The sequence below is a fragment of the Peromyscus leucopus genome, chromosome 2 (assembly GCF_004664715.2).
Source record: "Peromyscus leucopus breed LL Stock chromosome 2, UCI_PerLeu_2.1, whole genome shotgun sequence".
Classification (NCBI taxonomy): Eukaryota; Metazoa; Chordata; class Mammalia; order Rodentia; family Cricetidae; genus Peromyscus; species Peromyscus leucopus.
Window position 1 is genome coordinate 118,137,280 of NC_051064.1, and position 19,897 is coordinate 118,157,176.

Below are 19,897 nucleotides of genomic sequence, written 5' to 3' on the forward strand. Positions count from 1 at the left end.
TCCCCCTGCCTCTGCCTCCCAAGAGCTGTTTTTAAATGTGTGTGTGTGTGAGTGTTTTGTGTGCATGTATGTCTATGCACCATGTGTTTTCCTGGTGCCTGCAGAGGCCAGATGAGATCCCTTAGACCTGGAGTTACAGCCGATTTTAAACTGCTATCCTGGTATTGGAACTGGGTCCTCAGGAAGAACAGTGTTCCTAGCTGCTGAGCCTTCTCTCTACTTCAATTCTGCTGGGATTTTGAGTTTTAGTCCAAGAATAATAGAAGATCATTGAATAATTTAATTTGGGAGTGGGCTTAGATTGGCATTTCAGGTAGATTATCTTCGTGAGGCATGTGCTGTAGTTCCAATGCTTGGGAGGGGCATAAAGATTGCATGTTTGTTCAGGGTTCGCCTGGGCTACCATCCCTACTAGATGTGATCTGGACTGAACTGTGAACTAAGGGAAGAGACTAGCCGCCTGTCTGAAGTGTTTTCACTTAAAAGATTTTTAGCATTTGTATGGGTAAATGGATAGAATGCATAGACTTTCTCAGCATAGTCCTGCTACTTAGAATGCAGTAAGGGACCTCTGCCAGACAGCTGGCAACATTTACCTCTGTTAAGTAAGTGCTTCAGGTTCTGGCCAGATGAGTATATTTGTTAGAAAGTAGAAACTAACTGTCCAAGAGTCTGAGAGAGGGCCAGGCAGTGGTGGTGCCTTCTTGTGGCCTTCACGGGCACCTGCACTCATTTTCACAAAAATGGATACATATGCATATAAAAAAACAAAAAAGCAAAAAGAAGACAAAAAAAAAAAACAAAAAAAAAAAAAAAAAGAGATCAGATTATTTTATTTATTTATTTATTTATTTTTGAGATAGAGTCTCAATATGTAGCCCTAGCTGGTCTGGAACTCACAAAGACTGCCTGCCTCTGTTCCTTAGTGCTGGGATTAAAGGTGTACTGTCACACGCCCAGCTTGGGACAGTCACAGTAGCTGGCGCTAACGCCTGTTAATCCCAATGCCACTCGCGGAAGCATGCTATGCCAGGTGGATCTCTGTGAGTTTGAAGCCATGCCCATCAGAATTAATCTTAAATGGCAAGCTGATTATCCACTTAAATGTGTGTGTGGTGATTTTCAATTTTCAATTATTATGTTTAAGCCGGGCCGTGGTGGTGCATACCTTTAATCTGGGAGGCAGAGTTAGGCGGATCTCTGTGAGTTCGAAGCCAGCCTGGTTTATAGAGCAAGATCCAGGACAGGCACCAAAATTACACACAGAAATCCTGTCTTGAAACCCCCCCCCCAAAAAAAAAAGACTGTGTTTATATGTATGATGTATGTACGTCAGCTCCTTCTACCTATGTGGGTTCCAGGGATCAAACTCAGGTTGTCAGACTTGGCTTGCAATCAGTTCACTGCTGAGCCATCTTGATGACCCACTTGTGGTGAATTTTTAAGAATGTTAGTATATGTTTTCTTACACTTTAGTAATAAGGGCTTATTTACATTATATTTCTTAGTTAACATGTATCATATAACATATAACACATACCTTAGAGAAAGGTATAGTGAAGTCAAATATAAAACACAAATTAAGTGAAAGCCTGGGCATTAATTATGGTGCATGCCTGTAATCCTAGCATTTCTGGGGTAGAAGCAGGAAAATCAGGAGTTCAAGGATAGCCTTACTACATAGTAGTTTTACATCCAGCCTGGGCTACATGAGACACCATCTCAAAAAAAAAAAAAAAGACTCTGAAAATTACATTGTGTCTCTATGTGAATATGTAGACAGTTAACATTTACCAATATGTGTGTACTTTCTTTTAATAAAAAATTAAATGAAAGAAGCTGTTATAACATTTCATTAGACTATGAGAAGAAGCAGTTTTGGGTATAGGTAAAATTGATCTATGTATCATGTAACAGGTACTAAAGTACCTATAATTCCCACTTGAGAGGTAAGGCAGGAAGATCAGGAGTTCAAAATTAGCTGGGCGGTGGTGGCACATGCCTTTAATCCCAGCACTTAGGAGCCAGAGATAGGTCTCGAAAAACAAAACAAAACAAAAATTTTTCTTCAGCTACCTGGCAAATTTGAGGCCAGCCTAGACTGGAGAAATCCTGTCTCCAAAAAAAAAAAAATTTTTTTTTTTTAAATTTAAATGTTAAAACTTCTATAAGGTATTTAAATATGTTTTGGTGTTGGCTTATTCTGTAGGACAACCTAAGGGGATCATCTATAAAAAACTGAACACGCAGCATCTGTGATTCCCACCCAGCAAAGCTGAACATGCCAATACAGCTGTTCTTAGCTCGGCTTTCTGCAGAGGGTTTGTTCAGAGGCTGCACAGCTGAGTCTGCACCCAGAGTTGCCTATGGGGAAGTGAATGTTCCCACTAATGGGGCACACAGTGTTTAGCAACCTCGAAATCTTCCTTGTTGGCAGATCTCAAACTTCCTTTCTTCATACATGCATGCATGGGTCTTGAGACATGGAGAAGTTGTGGGTTTTGAGGGCCCAGAGGCTTATCAGCCCCACCAATACATTCTCCAGCATTAGGCAAGACAAATGGATTGTTGTTCACAAAATATTCTGTTTGGTTTCCCTTTCTGGACCTGGTTTCTACTTTTCCATCCTGCCTAGGAAAGCCAGAGTCTGTTAGTCACTATGAATCCTCATCTTTTCTCATCTTTTCTTTGCTCTCCACCTTCTAGGTAAGTCTATGGATTTAGTTCTTCCCTCCACCCCTCCCTTTCTGTTTAAACTGGATCCTTTTATGTAGCCTAGGCTAACCTTGAACTTCCTGTGTAGTCTAGGCTGGCCTTGAACCTTGCCTTAACCTCCCAAGTACTACAATAGATGTGAGCCACCACACTCTGGCTTTCTTGGGCTTTGATACATATTTGTGAATACATATGTGTTACTCTGAACCCAAACCAAGAGTCCAAGCATCATCAGGACTTCAGGAAATGCAATCTTCGTTCCTTCTGCCTGACATTCAGCAATGTAAGACGGCCTTCCATGTCACGCTGTCACCATGTCAAAGAAGCAAACCATTTCTTTAGATGTTTTGACTCTCAAAACTAAGGAAATTTGCCTACATTGTCAGACGTTGGCTGCATTGCTCCCTACAGTTTGGAGTTTACAAGTCCGATCTCTTTTCAGCAGTGGCCCCTCTATGTAAACTTGGGCAGAGTCCCCTGGAGTGAGAAGTCATTGTGCTCATCTCATGCTTGCACTGTTGTAAGATGTCCAAGGTGGATTATGAAGCAGGATTAAGCAGGTGAACAGGCTTTCCTTTTGAGAGTCAGGAGGTGTGTCCAACTATTCTGTCTGCTTCACCGAGCCCGCTCTGCTTCATACAGGGATCTGATGTGCTGTGTGGTGCTGCCCCCAACTGGTTTATTCTGATTCTTCTATTCTATTAACATGTTCTGAGCACATCCATGTTTTGTTTTGTTTTGTTTTTAAATTATATTCTCATTTAAAACAACATCAAACAAAAAGATTGTGAATTAGACGGATCAGGTATACCTACTTGGTAAATGGGAAAACTGAAGGACAGCTGACCTTATTGATTTTTTTTTTCAAGATTAAATGGTTCTTAGAAGGAATAATTGACTAGAATTCAATTCATATCTCTTGCTCATTATACCATTAGGTCCTCTAGTCTTTTGTTAGTTCATTATCATAGTCTAAAAAAGTATACTCATTATACTTGTAGAATTTGTTCCTTTTTCTCTCTTGGAAAGAGGAGGGAGATAATGTATCTTGAAAGGGTTGAGTAAATTCACTTTTGAGTTCCTGTTCTACATGGAGCTATCTCACGCAAATGATGTGACCTCTAACTCCTTGTATAATGAATATAGTTGTAAAAAGATGTACTCTGAAACCAGACTGTATTGTCTGCCTGATTCTGCCCTTAATAATTGAATAACCTTATTTAACCTTGAATGTCTTTTGTAATATGAGAGTAATGCAGATAAATCTATTTACATGTTCCAAAATTAGAAAAACTCACCCGGCTCTGTAGTGCAATGGATAGCGCATTAGACTTCTAGACAGAATTAGAAAAACTCTGAAATCAGAAACACCTTTGGTCCTAAACATTTTAGACAAGGGGTACTCAGCCCATAGTACACTTACCTTGTAGGACTGCTGTGTAGATTAAATGAGATAATGTATATACAGTTTTTAGAAGTGTTTGGTGTAATATATAAAGCACTATATAAATATTCACTGAAAAATACTGTTATTGTGATTTACATGTGTGTGTGTATACCTTTGCATTTCCTTTTTTCTTCTCTTCTTCTTTTCTTTTCTTTTCTTTTCTTAGACAGCGTCTCACTATGTAGTACTGTCTGGCCTGAAACTCAGAGATCTGCCTCCTAGGTGGTGGGATTAAAGGCATGTACAGCCACACTCAGCTACTTCTGCAGTCTTAAGAAATCATCCCTGGCATGGTGGCACACACCTTTAGTCCCAGCACTCAGGAGGCAAAGGCAAGCGGATTTACATGAGTTTGAGGCCAGCCTGGGCTACAAACTGAGTTCCAGAACAGCCAGGGATTCATAGAGAAACCTTGTCTTGAAAAGTAAATAACAACAACAAAATTATCACAGGAGACTGGAGAGCTGGTTCAGAAGTTAAGAGCATTTGTTTTTGCAGGGAGCCCAGATTCAGCCCCCACGACTTACATGGTGGCTCACAACCATCCATGAACTCTAGTTCTAGGAGCTCCAACATCCTCTTCTGATCTCTAAGGGTACCAGGCACACAAGTGATGCACATGCATGCATACAGGCAAAACATCCATACACATGAATCTTTTTTTTTTCATTAAAAAATAAACACAAAGCGGGGTGTGATGGCCTATACATGTACTACAGCATTTGGGAAGTTGGGGAAGGAGGATCCTGAGTCCAAAGCCAGCCTTGGTTAAATAGTAAGACTGGTTCCAAACAAACAAAATGGCAAAAACCTCCCAAAGCAGTGCTTCAAGATTATGTGGGAATAATGGAGAACAGCAGATTTCTTGGAAGAATGCATTCTTTAGTTCTTTCACAGCCCTGTTTCCTCCTATTCAACTCACTTTGCCTAATTCTGGTCTGAACCACTGAACTGCTCTGGCATGGCTGCCAATGACATCCTAGTGTCCGAGTTGCAAATGGACATTTTCTTCCAAGCACATCTTATTTGGTGTGTACAGCACTTTGATACTTACTGTTGGTCATTTCTTTTTTGGCTATTCTCTTCTTTTAGCTTCTGTGATGATATTCTGGTATGGTTGTTTTTTATTTGTTTTTTTTTTTTTTGTTTGTTTGGGGTTTTTGTTTTGTTTTGTTTAGAGACAGGGTTTCACCATGTAGGCCTGGGTGGCCTGGAACTCATTATATAGACCAGAGAGATCCACCTGCTTCTGCCTCCTGAGTTCTGGACTTAAAGGCATGTGCCACCAAACCCAGCTGTGGGATGTTGTGATGTTGTGTGTGTTGCCGGTGTGTATGTGGGGGTGTCTCCTGTAGCTCAGGTTAGACTCAAACTCTTGGTCCTCCTGAATTTACTTCCTGAACACTGGAGTTATGGCATGTGCTCCCATGCTTCCTTCCTCCATTTGTCCTTGTCTTTTCCTTTGAACTTTACCTTTCCTAAGGAGTCTGGGTCCTTACCTGTGGGCTATCCCCAGGCTACTTCCTCTATTACTTGGCATCAGTAATCACCCCAGCTCAAGACTGTCACTTCCTAAGATTTGGTCTCCTGCTAGACTCAGTTCCTAACTAACTCTTTACTTTTTTTCTCTTTCGAGACTTCTCTTGTGTAGCTTTGTGCCTTTCCTGGAACTCACTTTTTCGAACTCACAGAAATGCCTTTTTTCTTTTTTCTTTTTAAGACAAAGTCTCACTTCATTTTAGGTATAGGGCTCATTATGTAGGCCAGGCTGACCTTAAACTCATGGTAATCTTCTTGCTTCTGCCTTGTCGATGCTGGGGTTACAGCCATGAGGTACCATGCCTGGCATAAAAATGGATTTTGTTTTTTGTTTTTTGTTTTGAGACAGGGTTTCTCTGTGTAGCCCTGACTACCCTGGAACTCGATCTACAGAACAGGCTGGCCTCAAACAAACAGAGATCCACCTGCCTCTGCCTCACAAGTGCTGGGATCAAAGGTGCGTGCACCACCACACCTGGCCATAAAATGACTTTTTTTTTTTTAAAAAAAAAGATTTATTTATTTATTTATTTATTTATTTATTATGTATACAGTATTCTGCCTGCATGTGTCCCTGCAGCCAGAAGAGGGCACCAGATCTCATTACAAGTGGTCACGAGTCACCATATGGTTGCTGGGAATTGAACTCAGGACCTCTGGAAGAGCAGTTGGTGCTCTTAACCACTGAGCCATCTCTCCAGCCCATAAAATGACTTTTTAAAAAGGTGTTTGGTGGGACCGAGGAGCTGAGAGATGGCTTAGCAGTTAAGAGCACTGAAACAAGTGTGAGGCAGCCCACAGACACTTGTCACTCCAATTGCAGGTGGTCTGACACACTTCTGGATTCCTCAAGTGACTGGCACATCCGACATTAGACACATACTCACACACATACACATAACTATCTTCCCCATGGTGGTACACACTTAATCCCAGCACCCAGGAGACAGAGGCAGGTGGATCTCTATGAGTTCAAAGACAGCCTGCTCTACAAACTGAGTTCCAGGACAGCTAAGACTATATAGTCTCAAACAAACAAACAAACAAACAAATTTTAAAAAGCATTTAGAGGAGATCAGGCATGGTAGTACGTGCCTGTAATGCCAGCACTTGGGAGGTAGAGGCAGGGAGGATAAGTTCAAAGTCATCCCTGGCTACACAGTGAGTTTGAAGTTAGCCTGTGCCACATGAAACACTGCTATAACAGGCTTTCTTTGGACTGCCAACTTCCAGATAATGACATTGAGACATTTTATTATGAAAGCTTGGCCTTAGCTTAGGCTTGTTCCCAACTAGCTCTTAAAACTTAAATTCTAAGGCTTGTATCTTATTAGCCAAATTTTTATTATTTGCATCATTAACCTGTGTTCTGCCATGTGGCTTGTCACTTTTAGTACAGTGAGTCTGAGTTCTTCCACATCTTGCTGGTGAATCCCTTGCTCCTGATTTCTTCCCAGATCCTATCTCTACCCGAAAGTCCCACCTATCCTCTCCTGCCTAGCTATTGGCCATTCAGCCCTTTATTAAACCAACCAGAAGGTGCCTTAGGTAGGTGAGGAAGGACAGAGACACATCTTCACATAATGTACAAAAAGATTATCCCAACACACTTTCTCAAGACAAATGGCTGAAGTGATGGCTCCATGTTTAAGAGCACTTGCTGTTCTTGCAGAGGATCTAAGTTCAGTTCCAAGCACCCATGTGGTGGCTTACAGCCATCTCTAACTCCAGTTCCAGAGGATCTGACACCCTCTTCTGGCCTCTGTGAGCATCAGGAATGTATGTGATACACATACATACATACATGCAAACATTCATACACATAAAAATAAATCTTTATATTTGATCTTAGCAAAAAGGCAGAAAAGCAACAAGGTAAATCCTTAAAAAATGGAAGAACAAATGTAGTTTCTAGGTGTTTGCTCTTCTATGCTTTTAAAACCACCGGTCCAAACAGTTCTGATAAATAGTAGTGGGGCCTTCCTTCTGTTTTGCAGTATATCAACTCTGGGAACCTGGAACAGCTGCTGGACAGTGACCTGTATTTGCCCTGGACTGTGAGAGTGAAACTGGCCTCTGACATAGCAATGGGCCTCAGCTACCTTCACTTCAAAGGCATTTTCCATCGGGACCTCACATCAAAGGTACGAAGACTATTTTCATAACTCTTGAGAAACACAGGGTTAAAAAACAGTTGTTATGGAGCCTAGAAATATGAGGATCTCTATTCTAGATTTAACTTTTAATCAAAACATAGTTCAGTATTTGATACAGTTAATCCTTAGAAAGCTTCTATCTGGGTTAAGGATATAGCTTAGTTGGTAGGGTGCTTGCTTAGCATGCACAAAGATTTGATCACCAGCACTGGATAGAAGCAGGAGGATCAGAAGCTCAAGATCATTCTCAGCTACATAGAGAGCTCAAGGCCAGGCTAGAGGTCCTAAAAATCAAAACCAAACCAGCCTGTGTCTGCTCAGAGCAGGCACCTTTGAGTACCAAGCCAGGCAGTACACACATCTTGAGAGCCTTTATATTTTGATTTTATTCTCCCGAATGTGTGTGTGCATAAGCACCTGGAGAGCTTTCCGAAAGCTGTGGAGCCCGGCCCGTTTTCTCCTCCATGGCCTCCAGGAAGCAGCTCTGAACGAAGAGCAGAGTTGGGTGATAGTGAGTCAAGTGAATGAAGGTTTGGAGTGCTCGGTGGGCCACCGTGTGCTGACCCATTTCTATTGTGTGATAGAGTTTCTGCCACCCTGCCAGTTCTGCTTTGATGTTCGCTGGTCTCTGTAGTGATGTTCTGTTGTCCAGATTGCTGTGTGACCAGGTTAGAAAACAGTTTCTTTCAGAGAAAGTTGGCCTTGTTACAAAACAGGAACTTGAGGGCTGAATGTCCCAGGATACTTCCATGACAAGGTTTTTTTTTTTTTTTTTTTCCCAAGACAGGGTTTCTCTGTGTAGCCCTGGCTGTCTTGGAACTTGATCTGTGAATCAGGCTGGCCTCAAACTCACAGAGATCCATCTGCCTCTGCTTCCCAAATGCTGGGATTAAAGGTATGTGCCACCACCTCCTCACTGAATGACAAGGCCTTTAAATAATATTATTTGAGCTAATGGAGGAACTGGAAGGCCACATAGGGTACTTAGTGTGACATCTGTGTTGCACGAATCTTAAAGAGTCTTATTAATAAAACAAACCCTGAGCCAAGTATTGGGGTGAACACTGGAAGATCAGAGAGACAGAACAAGCCACAGCTAACCTCACCTGGCCAACTTCTCAGCTGGTGTTGTTTCCTCAGACTGGAAGCCTCTGTGTCCTAATATCCGAATGGCTCTTAGCTGAACTGTGCTGTTAGAAGCCTGAAAGTTTAACCAGCCAAATGCTTCTGGTTTCTGGTCTCCCCGCCTTATATATCTTTCTGTTTTTGCCATCACTCCCTGGGATTAAAGGCTCACTTCTTGGGATTAAAGGCATGTGTCACCATGCCTGGCTGTTTCCAATGTGGCCTTGAACTCACAGAGATCCAGAGGGATTTCTACCTCTGAAATGCTAGGATTAAAGGCGTGACTGTCATCATTTTCTAGCCTCTGTATCTAGTGGCTGTCTGTTCTCTGACCCCAGATAAATTTATTAGGGTGCACAATATTTTGGGGAACACAATACCACCACATATCTGCCCAAGGACCAAATTAAAGTCTTGTTTTTTAGAGGGTTTGTTTTGAAGGTTTATTTTCATTTTATATGTATGAATATGTGCCTACATGAATGTATATGCACCATGTGCATGCCTGGGGTGCACAGGCCAGAAGAGGGTATCAGATTCCCTTGTCTGTTGTAAGCTGGCATGTGGGTGCTAGGAAACAAACCTGGGTCCTCTGCTAGAACAGCCAGTGCTTTTCTGCTGAGCCATCTCTCCAGCCCCAGAGTATAGGAGTTTCATACATAACCAAGAATAGTAGTCACTTTATTCCTCCCACACATATACACATGCACACACACACATACAGGCATCTATCCAAAATCAGATCTTTCTACTAAAAGTATTATTTCTTCTAAAGTAGAAGAAATTTGCAAAAAGTTATCCCCCATAACTACATGAATATTTCCTATGCCTGGATTCATGGATGGAAAAATAATTAAAAGGGGGAATTTTTAACTTATAATTACATATGGTCTCATTGAGAAATAACTAAAGGAGCCAGGTGGTGGTGGTCCACACCTTTAATCCCAGCACTCAGGAGGCAGTGGCAGGTGGATCTCTCAATTCAAGGCCACCCTGGCCTACAGAGTGAGTTCCAGTACAGCCAGGGCTACACAGAGAAACCCTGTCTCAAAAACAGAGGCAGGTGGAGAGCGAGAGCGAGAGCGAGAGCGAGAGCGAGAGCGAGAGAGAGAGAGAGAGAGAGAGAGAGAGAGAGAGAGAGAGAGAAGAGAAGAGAAGAGAAGAGGAGAAATAAAAGAACAGTGCCGTATTTTATAGTTGAATATTCAGCTGCATGGACTGTAGACTTTTTATCACAGGAGAGATCACTCTAGGCCAAGATGGTAAAGCTTACTGGAAGAAAACTCCCTGCTCCTCAGCAGTGTAGCATATTCCCTTTCTGTACTCTGAAAATACTTTTGGTTAGTATTCTTTTTGAGCTTGTTGTAGTAAAAAATGAATAAGCTCTCTGGGCACAGATAAGGAATGTTTATAATTCCAGTGCTTGTAAGAGTGAGGCATGATGACCACAGTTTGAGGCTAGCTCAGGCTATCTAGTGAGACTTTCTTTCAAAAAACCAAACCAAGCCGGGCGGTGGTGGCGCACACCTTTAATCCCAGCACTCGGGAGGCAGAGCCAGGCGGATCTCTGTGAGTTCGAGGCCAGCCTGGTCTACCAAGTGAGTTCCAGGAAAGGCGCAAAGCTACACAAAGAAACCCTGTCTCGAAAAAACAAAAACAAACAAAAAAAAAACCAAACCAAACAAATAAAAAGACCAAACAAGCAAATAAAGAAAAAGACCAAACTAAAAAAACCTAGAACTGTTGGGTGAGATCCCCAGCCTTTGATTTCCTTATATGAGAGTAGATATTCTCTTTAGCAATGGGCTTAAAGCAAAATGATGGAAGGGCTGGAGAGATAGCAGAGCCATTGAGAGCACTGGCTGCTCTTCCAGAGCACCCAAGTCCCATTCCCAACTTCAACATGGTGGCTCAAAACCTTCTGTGATCCAACACCCTCTTCTGGCCTCTGCAGGCACTGTATGCACATGGTGTTCAGACATACAGGCAAAACACCCATACACATAAAGACAAAATCTGTGGCTGTTATGTAGAACTGAATAGTATTGTAAAATGAAAAAAAGAAAAAAGAAAAGAAAAAAAAATAAAGTTGTGTAATCTTGTATCAAAAAAACCCAAACAAACAAACAAACACACACAACCTAGAATCTTAAAACAATTCCTTTTAATAAGGAACCTGGCTGGCTTTAAAAGGGCAATCTTATGTCTCTGCCTCCTGAGCACTGGGATTACAGACATGCACCACCACACTCAGCAACTCTTTGTTTCTAGGCCATACCTCCTGGGCTTTAAGGTGGTATTGAGGATATTTGGAAATGATGAGATTAAATGAATTTTTAAGGTCTAATGATGGTATAGGAAATTCTCTAGAACAGTAGGTTCAGCTGGGTAGTGGTGGTGCCCGCCTTTAATCCCAGCACTCAGGAGGCATAGCAGGCAGATCTCTGAGTTTGAGGCCAGTCTGTTCTACAGAGAGTTCCAGGACAGTCAAGGCTACACAGAGAAACCCTGCCATGAGAAATGAGAAAAAAAAAAAAAAAGGAAAAAAAAGAGAAAAATAAAACAGTAGATTCATTTGTTATTGTTTTGCAATGCTTGGAGTTGAACAGAGGACTTTATTCATAGTAGACGGATACTCTACCGATGAGCTGTATCATTAGCCCTGCTTTTTTATGTAACTTTGACTGACCTCAAACACAGCAATCCTGTCTTAGCCTCCTCAGTGCTGGAATTAAAGTCTTCTGCTACCATTCCTAGCCCTGTTTGTTCTTTTGTTGTTGTTTTATGATTTTTTTGTTTGTTTTATGTGCATTGGTGTTTTGCCTGTATGTATGTCTGTTCGAGGGTATAGGTACAGGATCCCCTGGAACTGGAGTTACGGACAGTTGTGAGCTGTCTTGTGAGTGCTGGGAATTGAACCTGGGTCCTCTGGAAGAGTAGCCAGTGCCCTTAACTGCTGAGCCATCTCTCCAGCCCCTGTTGTCATTAAGATCACACATGCAATATTTTTTTTCCTGTCTTTCTGAGACAGAGTTTATGGAGCCCTGCCTGTCCTGGAACAGGCTGGCCTCAAACTCAGAGATCTGCCTCCTGAGTGCTGGAATTAAAAGCATTAGCTACCATACCCAGCTTAAGATATATTTAAATTTCATTTATGTGTATGAGCATTTTGCCTGCACATACATATGTACACCACTTGTGCACCTGATGCTGGGACAAATCAAAGGTGTCAGATTCTTTGGAACTAGTTACAGATGGTTATAACCACCATGTGGGTACTGAGAACTCAAACCCCAGGCTTCTACAGAGCAACATAGTTGCTTTTCTTTTCTTTCTTTCTTTTTTTTTTAATTGTTTTTCATTTTATTTTCTATGTGTGTTGGTTCTTTGCCTACATGTATGTCTTTGTGAGGGTGTAGGATCCCCTGGAACTGGAGTTATAGACAGTTGTGAGCTGCCATTGGGAATTGAACCTAGGTCCTTTGGAAGAGGACCAATGCTCTTAACCATTGAGCTATCTCCCTGGCCTGCAACACATTTTCTTAAGCACCAAGATATCTCTTCAGCCCCAATTCATTCTTTTTGCTGTTTTGCTTCCTCCCCCCTCCCCACCAGACAGGGTTTCTCTGTGCAGCCCTGGCTATCCTGGAACTCTTTGTAGATCAGACTGGCCTTGAACTCATAGAGATCTGCCTGCCTCTGCCTCCAGAATGCTGGGATTAAGGGCATGCCCCACCATCACTTGGCCCCAGTTCATTTTTAATTCAAGCTTCCTTTACTCTGAAAATTTCCCCCTACTGGTTGTGTGGCCTGGGCTCTAACTGAATTGGCTTAACTCTAGAAGAACCAACAAAGTATCTTCAGTAGAGGCAGCAACACCACCAAAAACCAAAACCAAGATCTAAAGGTACAATTCACAGTGTGTACTCATACTTCTAAGGGTCACCACAGAAGAGCAGCAGTGCTCTCCTGATTTCAGGCAGTAATGGGACTGAGCTCAAACAGGCTGCTCTCACAGCTATGGTAAAGAGCTACTGTATTGTGTATACAGTTACACAGTTCACTATTGGAAGTACTAATACATGGCCACTTCTTGATGGCGTTCGTGAACTGTATATTTTTAAAGCCATACCACCTCCCACTTCCTTTGAAGTAAATTCATAGCATCACTACTGCACTAATCTACTTCAGAACATCTCTTGTTCATTTTGTCTTTTCAGGTTTCACTCTTCTTTCATATTGTATTATATATGTTGTGTGTGCCTGTGCATGCATGAATATGAGTGCAGTTGTTTCACTGGATCTGGAATTAGAGGAGGTTGTAAGCTACGCAGCATGGGTGTTAGGATTTGAATTCTGGTCCCCAGCAAGAGCAGTATGGACATCCCCCCCCCCCCCCACACACCCCAAGACAGGGTTTCTCTGTGTGTAGCTCTGGCTGTCCTGTAACTCACTATGTAAACCAGGCTGGTCTTGAACTCACAGATCTTCCTGCCTCTGCCTCCCAAGTGCTTGGATTAAGGTGTGCACCCCTACTCACTACCACCACCCCAGGCGGCAGTATGCATTCTTAATCACTGAGCCAGCCATCTCTCCAGCCTCAGGATCTCACTCTTTAGTGGATTCATGTTTGGTTCCTTGTACCCATATCAGGCATCACAAGTACCTATAACTATTTAACACCTCTGGCCTCTCTACAGGTACCTGCACTCTCGCACACACAGGCATACACACATACACATACTTTTAAATAGTAAATACATTTAAAAGGCACAAATGGCCAGGCGGCGGTGGTGGTGCACTCCTTTGATCCCAGCACTCGGGAGGCAGAGGCAGGTGCATCTCTGTGAGTTCAAGGCCATCCTGGTCTAGAGTGAGTTCCAGGACAGCCAAGGCTACACAGTTAAACCCTATCTTGAAACACCCCCCCCCAAAAAAAAAGCACAAGTGTATCAGAGGGTGGGAGTAAACACAGAGGAGGCTCAGTAGGTAGAAGTAGTTGCCACCAAGCTTGATGACCTGAGTTCTACCCACATGGTGGAAGAAACCGACTCCTGCAAAGTTGTCTTTCTGACTTCCACATGTTTGCTATGTCTGTACATACACACGAACAATTTAAAATGTACCAGAGTATAATGACTCATATTTGTAATCTAGTCCTGGCATTCAGTGTAGCTGGGGGTGGTTGGGGCTGGAGGATCAGCAGTTCAAGGCCAGTTTGAGCTACATGGGAGATTCTGTCTGCAGACAGGAATGAGGAAACTTGAGAGATGCAGGGAGTGGCCATCGGCACCTGCAGTGACCACCTTTTTCTCCTCTTAGACACCGTTTAGCACCAGCTGTTTTGGAACTCACTGTATAGACCAGGCTAGCCTCCAGCTCAGAGATCCTCCTGCCTCTGAGCACTGTGATTAAAGGTGGGCACTACCAGCCGGGCGGTAGTGGTGCATGCCTTTAATCCCAGCACTCGGGAGGCAGAGGCAGGTGGATCTCTGTGAGTTCAAGGCCAGCCTGGTCTATAGAGTGAGTTCCAGGAAAGGCCCAAAGCTACACAGAGAAACCCTGTCTGGAAAAAACAAACAAAAACAAAACAAACAAACAAAAAAAAAAAAAACAAACAAAAACAAAGGTGGGCACTACCACACCTGGTCAGAGTCTCTAAAAACTGTAAATCAGACAGTAAACAAGACAGTAGATCAAACCCTGGAGACAGAAGTCTGAGCTGTTGGTGAACCAGGAAGAGGATGAGAGAAAGAAGTGAGGGATGTGAACTGCCTCACAGGCTTAGTGACCTCACCCGGAGCTTTAGCTAATCAGTTGGCATAGGGCCCATCTTTTCATGGACACAGCTTTGAGAGATCTGGAGTGCTGATCTAGCCGAACTTAGGGATGAGCACAAGGACAGTCCTTGGGAGCCACCCGGTTCATTTCTCTGCGGTCCAAGATTGATTGTGATGAAATAACAGGTTCCTCTTAGCTCCAGGAAGAATAGTGTGAGCACATCAAGGTCAGAAGAAGCAATTAATGTGTCCCTATGCACAATAAACTGGGTGACTTGGCCAGGCTGGCAACAGAGAGGGAGGGAGGACTGGGCGGGTCAGATGGGGCCTTGCTGGCCCCACAGATGTTTCTGTAAGCCAAGAATCTCTGCTCTCTGCTGCCTCTGGAAAAGCAGGTGGGGTGCGGGCTTCCTGAGCCTGGAGTGTCAGAGCTATTTGGGGAGAGCTAGTTGCAGCTTTGGGTTATTTATAGATCATTTGGGTTCGTCCTTTCTCTAGAGATGGCAGCATTTATTCAGAACCATGTCCTTAGCCTCTCTCACAAACTTGACTACTAAGGAAAGCTCAAAACAGAACCTGCTCTTGAGGTGTTTTTCTAGACTGTAAAGGAGTGGTACAGAGGAGCTCAGGGGGTTGAGGAGAGAAAGGTGAAGGCTGGAGAAGTCAGGATTGCAAAGGCAGTTTGCCTTAAAGCTTAAAAGAGAAAAACTTTTCATAGCTTGCCAGGTGGTGGGGGCACAAGCCTTTAATCCCAGCACTCGGGAGGCAGAGAGAGGCAGAGAGAGGCAGAGAGAGGCAGAGAGAGGCAGAGAGGGAGGCAGGTGGATCTTTGTAAGTTTTAGACCAGACTGGTCTAGAGTGAGTTCCAGGAGAGCCATGGCTGTTGAACCAAGAAACCTTGTCTTGAAAAGCAACAAAAACCAACTGAACAAACAAACAAAACCCTTTTCATAGGTAAAGGAAGGCTTGGTTGGGCTAAGCATGTAGCTTAGTGGTAGAGCAGATAGAGCACTCTACATATGTGAGCCCTGAGTTTAATCCCAGTAAACATACACATACATACATACACACACACATAAATGCATAGGTATCAGAAAATATCCCAGGCTAGGTGGTGGTGGCACATGCCTTTAATCCCAGCACTCAAAGCAGAGCCAGGTGGATCTCTGTGAGTTCAAGACCAGTCTGGTCTAAAGAGTGAGTTCCTGAACAGCCCAGAGCTGTTACACAGAGAAATTCTTGAAAAACCAACCAACCAACCAACCAACCAATAATAATAATAATAATAATAATAATAAACAGTCTAGGTCCAAAATAGTGTTTTTGGATGGGCATGGAGGTGCATCATCATCATCATCATAAACAGTCTAGGTTTGAAATAGTGTTTTTGGATGGTCATGGAGGCACATACCTTTAACCCCAGTGCTTGGAAGGAAGAGGAGGCATATATCTATGAGCTGGAGGCCAGCCTGTTCTACATCTCAAGTTCTAGGCCAGCCAAGGGTACATAGTGAGTTTCTGTCTCAAAAAAACACACAAATAAAAAGTAGTGGCCATGTCTAAGTTCTGGGTTTCTCAGCCAGTAGGGCAGTCCTGTCCATTTTGATTAGTGTCCACTGTGAGGAATTTGGAAGTTCCTCATCAACTTTATCACACTGACCTGGATGGGAATAAGAATGCTGCATGTAGCCTCATAGTGGTGGTGCACATCTTTAAACCCAGCACTCAGGAGGCAGAGGCAGGCAGATCTCTGTGAGTTCGAGGCCAGCCTGGTCTACAGAGCTAGTTCTAGGACCACCAGGGCTACTAAAGAAACCCTATCTTGGAAACCTACCCCCCCCCCATACACACCAAAAAATGAACATAAAATAAAATAAAATAATGCTGCATGTTTTCCTGAAGTCATACTACCATGAGCATGACTGGTCAGAATTCATTGCCTACCTCCAGCTCTATATCAGTACCAGATTTTCCCCTGGGGAGATGGTGGCTATTCTGTCTTCCATTACCGGCATGTGAACCTGCTTCTAATGTGCTATGAAAAGGAGTAAAGAGATTTTGGACTATTACTTAGAAAACTGTATGGGACCTCAAGCACACATTTTCTTGGATCAAACAAAGACCATTGTATACTGATTCCATCCCTCTGCTTGTGAGAGTAGGTGGCTTAAATTAATATTTAGGTAAAAAAAAAAAAAAAAAAAAAAAAAAAACAGGGCTGGAGAAATAATTCAGTGGTTAAGAGCACTGTCTGGGGGCTGGAGAAATGGCTCAAAGGTTAAGAGCATTGACTGCTCTCCCAGAGGTCCTGAGTTCAATTCCCAGCAACCACATGGTGACTCACAACCATCTGTAATGAGATCTGGTGCCCTCATTTGGCCTGCAGTCATACATGCTGTATACATAATAAATAAATAAATAAATCTTTTTTTAAAAAAAAAAAAAAAAAAAAAAAGCACTGTCTGCTCTTCCAGAGGATCCAGGTTCAATTCCCAGCACTCACCTGGCAGCTCACACCTGTCTATAACTCCAGTTCCAGTTCCCCTCACGCAGACATAAATGCTGGCAGAACATCAATGTACATAACAAAATGAAAATAAGCAAACCATTTCAAGATCCAGGATTAACTTGTCTGACTCTTTTTTTTTTTTTGAGGCAAGGTGTATTAGTCAGTGTTCTCTAGAGAAATGGTTCTCAACATGTGGGTCACAAACCCTTTAATAAACCTCTATCTCCCAAAATATTTACATTCATAACAGTAGCAAAATTACAATTATGAAGTAGGAATGAAAATTATTTTATGGTTTCTGGTTGGGGTCACCACAACATGAGGAACTGTATTGAAGGGTCATAGCATTGGGAAGGTTGAGGACCACTGCTCTACAGAAAGAATAAGCATTTATAAGAATGGTTCACAGGCTGTGGTCCAGCTGGTCCAACAACGGCTGTCTACCAACAGAAAGTCCAAGAATCCACTGGCTGCTCAACCCACAAGGCTGTGTGTCTCAGCTGCTCTTTAGTTATACCAGATCATCAAAAGAAATGAGTTCTAATGCCAGTGCAGGTGTGGGCATGTCAGTGAGAATGAAGTCAAGCTTCCTACTTCCATGTCCTTTATATAGGCTGCAAGCAGAGGGTGAAACCCAGATTGAAGGTGGATCTTCCCACCGCAAAAGATCTGGATTAAAAATGGGTCTCCCCATTTGAAATTATTTAAGAAAAAGATCCCTCACAGGTATGCCCAGCCACTTGGGTTTTAGTTAATTCCAGATGTAGTCAAGTTGACACTCGAGAATAACCATCACACAGGCTCTCATTATATACCCTAGCTAGCCTGGAACTCACTGCCTCCCCAGTATTGAGGTTAGAGGCTGTGTGTGCCATCACACCAGCCTCAGTTGCTGTATTAAAGCCCCCAGTTTTGTCCGTGGAGCCAAGCTAAGTGTGTGATTTACCAAGAACCAGGACAAGATACTCTGGTAGGGAGACATGAGTAGTAACCATACGGCTGACTAATCCCTACTTCTAAGCTACCTTATTTTCTCTTCTTTGGGAACCCTAGAACTGCCTGATAAAGAGAGATGAAAACGGTTACTCTGCAGTGGTAGCTGATTTTGGCCTGGCTGAGAAGATTCCTGATGCTAGGTGAGTAACCCTGAAGGCCACAGGCAATGGTCAAAACTAAGGGGAAATCCAACCTCCTTCCCAAGGGTCAGGACCTAGCCACAGCTCAAGTTCATTCCTTGTCTCGACTCATCCACGTCTATACCCACCCTTGGGAGCAACAAAACCCAGTCAGATCTGGTTATGTAGTCAAGCACAGTGGCACACACCTGTAAACTCAGTACTTTCGAGGCAGAGGCAGGAGGATCACTGCAAGTTTGATTCCACTAAGGACTTTATGAGCCACTGTATCAACCAACAAGGACTCAAGGGCTAGGGATACTGTAGCCCAGTTAGCATAGTGCTTGTATACACAAAGCCCTGAGAAAATTCCAACACCACACAGACCAGGTGGTGCATGCCTGAAATCCAGAACTCAATAGACGGCCGGAGGATCAATAGCTGGCAGTCATCCCCCATTATATATAGTTCAGGCTATGTGAAACCTCGTTTTATTTTGTTGATTCCCATTGTGCCAGTCACCGGCAGGCTTTCTTCCTTTACTTCACAGTATAGGGAGTGAGAAGCTGGCTGTGGTGGGCTCACCTTTCTGGATGGCACCTGAGGTTCTCCGAGATGAGCCTTATAATGAGAAGGTAAGTCTGGAGATTTCGAGGCCTGATTATCCTTTGTGGCCCAGGTAAGGATCTGTATCCTGCCTGCTAAATATAGGGCTAGCATCTGGCTGTTGTTAACCAGTGGATGACTTGAATGGAATATGGGTAATGTAGCCCAGACCTAGGCTGTGAAGAGTGGGGGTGGGGCAGGGAAGACAATCCACTCCTTACTTCACTGAGAGGAAAACTGAGGTTTGACCACCTACCAGGCAGACGTGTTCTCTTATGGTATCATCCTCTGCGAGATCATCGCCCGCATCCAAGCTGATCCAGACTATCTTCCCCGCACAGAGGTGAGCTACCAGCATGGGACCAGCACCACAGGGATGGGGTTGTTATGGTTATGGAACTGTTTTATCCTTGGGTGGAGTTGCTGGAACTATTCTGTGGCTACTTGTGAGGCAGTTCCCAGCCTCGTCTGAGTAGGCCAGGATGAGTGTGTATGATTAATGACTTACCATTCATGTCCCTTGTACACTTCTCCACCTTACTCATTCACAGAATTTCGGGCTGGATTATGATGCTTTCCAGCACATGGTGGGAGACTGCCCCCCAGAGTTTTTGCAGCTCACCTTCAACTGCTGTAATGTGAGTGTCTTTCTTCACCTGGCTTTGGTCAGGTGCTGAGCCCTTTTCATTTAAGGACTGTAGGGAAAAGACTGTAGGGAAAGGCTACTCATTAGTCTCATAAGAGGCATGGCATCATTTCCCCCAGATGTGTAACACCAACCATATTTCCTACTCTGGCCTATACAGGCTCTCCGGAGTGCTCTGCACCAAAGAAAGGAAAAATCTGCTTTGTATTTTCCAGCCCTCAGCCTGCAGGGTAGACCCATGGCTGTGCCCTGAGTGTTG

At 43.4% G+C, this 19,897-nt stretch overlaps 1 protein-coding gene across 1 annotated transcript in view; it reads left to right on the forward strand.

Annotated features, from left to right (window-relative positions):
• Positions 1 to 19,897, forward strand: part of Tesk2 (testis associated actin remodelling kinase 2) — a 111,481-nt gene that overhangs the window by 89,486 nt on the left and 2,098 nt on the right. The window contains exons 5-9 of the mRNA XM_028889769.2: positions 7,699 to 7,845; positions 18,325 to 18,407; positions 18,937 to 19,021; positions 19,252 to 19,335; positions 19,544 to 19,630. Of these exons, the coding sequence (XP_028745602.1) occupies positions 7,699 to 7,845; positions 18,325 to 18,407; positions 18,937 to 19,021; positions 19,252 to 19,335; positions 19,544 to 19,630 (486 nt within the window). The remainder of the gene's footprint in view (positions 1 to 7,698; positions 7,846 to 18,324; positions 18,408 to 18,936; positions 19,022 to 19,251; positions 19,336 to 19,543; positions 19,631 to 19,897) is intronic.